The following is a 6,113-nucleotide window of genomic DNA, read 5'->3' on the forward strand; positions in this document are numbered from 1 at the left end:
GAGCCAATTTACATTGTGCTATTATTCCAATCATGTTCTACCGGTTATTATGTATGTATGATGTTTTTAAAACGCATTGCCAGTCATTGGTAGTCAACAGTGCTAGGAAGGCTGATAACATCCACTCATGTCATAACATCATAGAACACTCTGGAAACCACATATTGTGTCCTAATTGCTTATGTAGTATGCAGTGCATTACTTACATAGTTACTATTTGGTAAACAGGTATGCTGAAAATATACGCATACTTTTTATTTAGTGGAAGTTAGTATGTCATTTGGGTAATTTAACTGTACTACAATACATTTTGCATAATGTGGCCTGTTCTAACATTATAAATAGTATGCTGAGAAATGTGAAATGGGTAAGTGTGCAGAAGATGCATCATTTTCTTTATTTTTCTGTGGGTGGATTTGTGTCATATCCACAGTACTTTGCAGAAAGGAGAAAAGAGAATCCATGGTATAGAATGTCAGCGTCACAGAATGTACCCAAGTATAATCACGTGTAGATAATAGAAGAAAGATTCTCACATGAGCAATAAATACAAATTGTGCATTTTTACTGTGGATTGTTAAGAAACCCAACTTTATTTATGAAAAAAAGTGTTTTGTTTTTAAAAAAGCAAAAAATAAAGATTAAGACTTCTACAGACTTCCATGTAAATTCAGCACACAGGACACACTTGGGCAACGCCTCCTTGCAGTAACCATGACAGCACAGGACAGTACATATTCATGAACGGTGCGACGCGCAGCACAATGTGCTGGAGTCCTTTAAGTGTCGTTTCTGAGGAGAAGTATCAGCGTCCTCCTCGTTCTGCCCAGCAGAGAGGAAACGTGCTGTTTCTCCCAGAGGTGCTGCCATTCTGGCTCTTCCTGTTAATTTGACCCTTTGTCCTTTTCGGCTGATTTAAAATAAGGTAATTAGAGAGCGCGGCGGGTCCTGTGCAGAGGATGGAGGGGGCATGCTGGGCTGGAGGTTTATGTGGAAGATAAATGGATCGGGTCTGTAAGTGTGTCATTGGCATCAAGCGTAACGGAGGCTACATCGTCAGAGCAGTGGGCCATTGCGGCTCAGAGGGGCAGGCATGCGGATACAAGGCGTCATATTGCTGTCACGTTTCATACTCAAACAGAGCTGTACAAAATAGTACGAGGGAAAGCGCCATACACAAACCATACAGCACCATTTCATAACGTGTTGAATGTTCATGTGGTAAAAAACGATAATAATACAAAGCAGAAGTGTGCAGAGATAAGGGTGAGAGGGAAAGTGGGTCAGTGCCGCCGGAGCTCGCGTGCTCGCCCTGCTGGAGTCGGGTTTGTCAGCTCCGCGCACCTCTCCATTCCGTCCCCGTCACCATGGTGACTAAAATGCCCCAGCGAGGGTCACGGGCTGGGTGAGTCCAGGTGGCCGCAGGCGGGGGGGGTCACACGCAGCCCACCTCGAACAGCTTGGCCAGCTCCTTGCACTCGGGGTCGATGAGATCCGCCGGCTTTTCCCCGGAATCATTCTCCGCCACCGTGCTGGCACCCTGAGCCAGCAGGAAACTGGGCGGGAAAAACGGCACGGTCACCTTTGTGTGACGGTGTAACGGTTTGTGTGACGGTGTAAAGATTTGTGTGACGGTGTAAAGGTTTGTGTGACGGTGTAAAGGTTAGTGTGACGGTGTAACAGTTCTGTAACAGTATAACGGTTTGTGTGACGGTGTAAAGGTTTGTGTGACGGTGTAAAGGTTTGTGTGATGGTGTAAAGGTTAGTGTGACGGTGTAACAGTTCTGTAACAGTATAACGGTTTGTGTGACGGTGTAAAGGTTTGTGTGACGGTGTAAAGGTTAGTGTGACGGTGTAACAGTTCTGTAACAGTATAACGGTTTGTGTGATGGTGTAAAGGTTAGTGTGACGGTGTAACAGTTCTGTAACAGTATAACGGTTTGTGACGGTGTAACGGTTTGTGACGGTGTAACGGTTAGTGTGACGGTGTAAAGGTTAGTGTGACGGTGTAACGGTTTGTGTGACGGTGTAAAGGTTAGTGTGACGGTGTAAAGGTTTGTGTGACGGTGTAACGGTTTGTGTGACGGTGTAAAGGTTAGTGTGACGGTGTAACGGTTTGTGTGACGGTGTAACGGTTTGTGACGGTGTAACGGTTAGTGGACATCTCACCGGGCGATTTCAGGGTAGCCATCGCTGCAGGCCATGTGCAGAGCAGTCCAGCCATCGTCATCGCGCTGGTGAATGTCTGCTCCATGCGTCACCAGCAGTTTCACGCAGTCCAGGTTCCCTGTGAGCACAGCCTCGTGAAGTGCCACCATACCTGCAGAGGGCGCCAGACAGCACAGGTAAGGGTGCAGCACAGAGACGTCAACCCAGGCCAGGGTACAGCACAGAGACATCAACACAGGTCAGGGTGCAGCACAGAGACATCAACACAGGCCAGGGTACAGCACAGAGACAAGGACACAGGTCAGGGTACAGCACAGAGACATCAACACAGGCCATGTTACAGCACAGAGATTGCAACACAGGCCAAGGTACAGTACAGAGACAAGGACACAAGATTAGAACAGCACCAGCAAAGGCTGAGTTATGGCACAGACACACCAAGGCCAGGCAGGATACGGCACAGCTGCGATGGCACAGGAGAAGACATGGCACAGTTATGCAGCAGAGTTCAGGGTAAAGCACAATTCCTTTGCGCAGGTACAGAAACAGCACAGAAACCCTGGAACACTGAAGCCTAAGTGTGTGCTCGCAGTCTGAGAATGTCACGGAGGCATTAAATCTGCGGATCGGGTGGAGTAAATGGTGAGTGGTAATGTGGTCACAGGAAAATGAACGTGTGAATCGTATTTCACACTGACAGTGCGAATGAGGAGAAGCGCCCTGGAAGGGGACACTGTGCTGGTGGAGGCGCTATGGAAAGGGGAGGTTTTTGGACCCTTCAGTTAACCCTTCACACTCCACATTATCCAGCCTGAGGCCAGCTGCCATGTCATTGCATTACAGGCAAACAGCGACTTACACTATCCACTTTACACAGCTGGATATAAAGTGAAGCAATGCAGTGTCTTTCTCAAGGGTACAACGGCAGTGTCCTACCTGGGAGTCAAACCTGCAACCTTTCAGTTACAAACCCAGTTCTCTAACCACTATGCTACACTGTTCCTTCCCTTTGAGGAAAACCTGCCCTGAGGGGGGAGGGAGGCTGGGGGGCGGACTCACCGGAGGGAAAAGGCTTGTTTATTCTGACTTTCTGGGCCCTGAGGAACCGTCCAATCTGCTGCATGTCCCCGTGCCGGATGTGGTCCTGGAAGACGACGTTGTTGGGGAAGTGCACGGCGCGAGCGGACTTGGGTACCGCGCGGCGCCGCGGCATGTTCCCCACGCTAGCGCGCTGCTCCGACGCATAGCCCGACGCCGCGGAGGACTTAGCGCTGGACTGCTTCGGCGCGTAGAGCGCGGAGGAGCATTGTGTGGGGGTGTAATGTGTGGGGGTGTAAAGCGTGGGTGTGTAAGTCGTGGGTGAGTAGTACGTGGGTGTGTAACTCGTTGGTGTGTAGCGCGTTGGCGTGTACTGCGTGGGCGGCTTGTAGTGGCTGGTTCGCGTGTACTCGTCCACTAGGCTCTGGAGGCTGTACTTCATTCCCGCGACCGGCGAGCGCTCCCGACCTTCGAGGGATCAGACCACCGCGGGGAATCAGGAGTATCCAGAGAAAGCGCGATCCAGTCCGGGCAAATTCCCCTGGGTCCTGCGGCCTCCACAAACCTGCTGCTTTACTTCAGTCCAGTTATTAATTCTCTTCTAGAAATCACAGATTCCTTGAGCTATTCCACCAGAACTTTCTTCCAGCAGAGAAAGAAGGGAAGTGAGTATTTAAAGCTTCAGTGCTGCTCGGTCCTTCTAGCTGTTCAGTATGCTCCCTGTCAGGTGCTGACGGAGTCCCCTGGCGGTGAAGGGAGCAGGAGGTGTCTATATATGCCTGCAGGGGCTATTTTAGGGCCTCGGCCAGGCTGCGCCCACCATGTGGTCACATGACTTGACTCTGTGTGCCAGGCCTGGCCTGCATTGAAAGGGCCGCTCCTACGCCCCGCTGCTACACCCCGCACGGCCGCCTCTCCCGATCCCACTCCTACGCCCCGCTACGGCCGCCTCTACCACTCCCACTCCTACTCCCCGCTCCTACGCCCCGCCCCGGCCGCCTCTACCACTCCCACTCCCACTCATACGCCCCGCTCCTACACCCCGCACGGCCGCCTGTCCCACTCCCACGCCCCGCCCCGGCCACCTCTACCACTCCCGCTCCTACGCCCCGCCTCGGCCACCTCTCCCACTCCCGCTCCTACGCCCCGCCCCGGCCACCTCTCCCACTCCCGCTCCTACGCCCCGCCCTGGCCACCTATACCCCTCCCGCTCCTACGCCCCGCCCCTACACCGCGCCCCGGCCACCTCTCTCCGCTCCCATTCCTACGCCCCGCCCTGGCCACCTCTCCCACTCCCGCCCCTACGCCCCGCTCGCCGGTTTAAATTCACCAGAGGGCTTACCGCGAGCGGAGGCTGCGTGCGTGATGACCAAACCGCGGCAGAACGAGGGGGTCACAGGTGGCACAGCACGCGGGTTTTCAAACGGGGACCCCTGTCGTGTGCACCCCCCCAGAACTCCAGAGCAGCGCAGGACCATTACTGATCCCCCCGCTAGGCTCTGACACTGCCCTCCTCAAGGAGTACATACTCACATAAACAAACCCATTTCACATCCGGGCAGGACAGCAAAAATGTGAACAATTCCATTTTAGATTTTTTAAAATAATAAAATAATTTTGGTTTCAGATGTTTGACCAAAAATGTCTTATTTTCTTATAAATGTATTCCTTCTGAAGTTTGTATAATTCAGTGGTATCTGGTTGTACAACTTCATTGTTAAGAAATGTGGAAACATCCTTGAATAATGAAAAGAAAAAAAAACATTTGATTAAGGACAATTTGAAATAAATTAACTCTGGTTAGAGAACATCACACTAAAATCAACCAGCTGGTACTACTGAGCTGGTATTACTGAGCTGTCTGGAGGTTTGAATCAACACTAGAATCACAAACAGCTGCTGTCACAACAGACTCTTTCATGAGAACGGTGAACAGGCGCAGTTGCCTGCTCAGTGCAGTCCCCAGCGTGTGCAGCTGGTCCTGATCGTACCGTGTGAAGCGTGAGACGGGGCTGAATGTGGAGAAGGATAAAGAGACATTCCAGAGTTTTTAAAATGACAGCCCTTCTGAGTGGGGGAGTGGCCTGTTGTTTGAAGAGTAGTTTGAACCCATCTGACTTGAGACCTGGAGAATTTCATGTGATGCGCAGAACATTCATTCCCAAGGTAACCTTTGTTTTCTTTAATGATTTAGATCACTGCATTGGCATGGGCCGGGGGGATGGGGGAGCGGAGGGGGAGCGGAGGGGGGCGGGGGTATGTGCAGTCCTGGGACGGGAACGTGTGAAAGCTCACTCTGGCTTCACACCACACCTTGCCCACATGACATCACGCCCCAGCTGTCAGTTACACCCTGCTGGCCCCGCCCCTCCTGCGTGCTGTCACAACTGAAGGCCAATAAATTAAATTAAAATATATGGCATCACAGAGGTCAGATGGTGTCAGTTTACGAAAACAAGACCCTACCCTGATAATATCCTTCGAGTGCTAGGCCCTGCTTGTGTCCCAGACTGTGGGGAAACAGCACTGAGACTAAACAGCAGCAGCCATGTTGAAGTAAACACTGATTCTCTAATAGAGCACCTCTGATAGCACAGAGTATCCTTATCCCTCTTCTGCTTCTGTCCTCATTGTGAACCCTTTAAAATTTAGTCCACTAACATGCTCAAAACCACACACGCACGCACGCACGCACGCACGCACGCACGCACGCACGCACGCACGCACGCACGCACGCACGCACGCACACACGCGCGGTGGTGCTGATCGTGATGAGTGTAGTGATGAGGATGTAAACAGAGCTGGCAGCTGCAGCTGTCATTAGCATGAGGCACACATGATGTGCTGGCTAGCTCTGTGTGTGTGTGTGTGTGTGTGTAGCTTTCTGCATGTGTGTGTATGTGAGT

General features: G+C 51.5%; 1 protein-coding gene and 1 long non-coding RNA gene across 3 annotated transcripts; one reads left to right on the top strand and one right to left on the bottom strand.

The window, feature by feature from the left end:
- Window positions 1-561: 561 nt before the first annotated feature.
- On the bottom strand, window positions 562-4,092 carry ppp1r27a (protein phosphatase 1, regulatory subunit 27a). The gene is made up of 3 exons (XM_064315943.1): window positions 3,229-4,092; window positions 2,170-2,320; window positions 562-1,556 (listed from the first exon to the last, which is right to left on the bottom strand). The coding sequence occupies exons 1-3, from the start codon at window positions 3,647-3,649 to the stop codon at window positions 1,436-1,438; spliced, it is 693 nt and encodes a 230-aa protein (XP_064172013.1). The 5' UTR covers window positions 3,650-4,092; the 3' UTR covers window positions 562-1,435.
- LOC135243861 (uncharacterized) lies at window positions 1,627-2,182 on the top strand. Of its 2 annotated transcripts, XR_010326818.1 has the most exons (4): window positions 1,627-1,701; window positions 1,742-1,860; window positions 1,900-1,938; window positions 2,095-2,182. It is a non-coding gene; the product is annotated as an uncharacterized LOC135243861 (long non-coding RNA). The 2 variants fall into 2 exon arrangements; XR_010326816.1 differs by lacking the exon at window positions 2,095-2,182 and having other exon boundaries at window positions 1,900-1,945.
- Window positions 4,093-6,113: the final 2,021 nt, after the last annotated feature.

The sequence above is a fragment of the Anguilla rostrata genome, chromosome 17, assembly GCF_018555375.3.
Source record: "Anguilla rostrata isolate EN2019 chromosome 17, ASM1855537v3, whole genome shotgun sequence".
In the NCBI taxonomy this organism is placed as follows: domain Eukaryota; kingdom Metazoa; phylum Chordata; class Actinopteri; order Anguilliformes; family Anguillidae; genus Anguilla; species Anguilla rostrata.

Bases quoted from the DNA above. Each gene is read 5' to 3' on its own strand.
- ppp1r27a (XM_064315943.1), bottom strand. From the start codon at position 3,649: ATGAAGTACAGCCTCCAGAGCCTAGTGGACGAGTACACGCGAACCAGC. The intron at 2,321-3,228 runs GTGAGTCCGCCC...CGCCCTCTGCAG, and splicing joins AAACAAGCCTTTTCCCTCCG to GTATGGTGGCACTTCACGAG. The intron at 1,557-2,169 runs GTGAGATGTCCA...TTTCCCGCCCAG, and splicing joins GGCTACCCTGAAATCGCCCG to TTTCCTGCTGGCTCAGGGTG.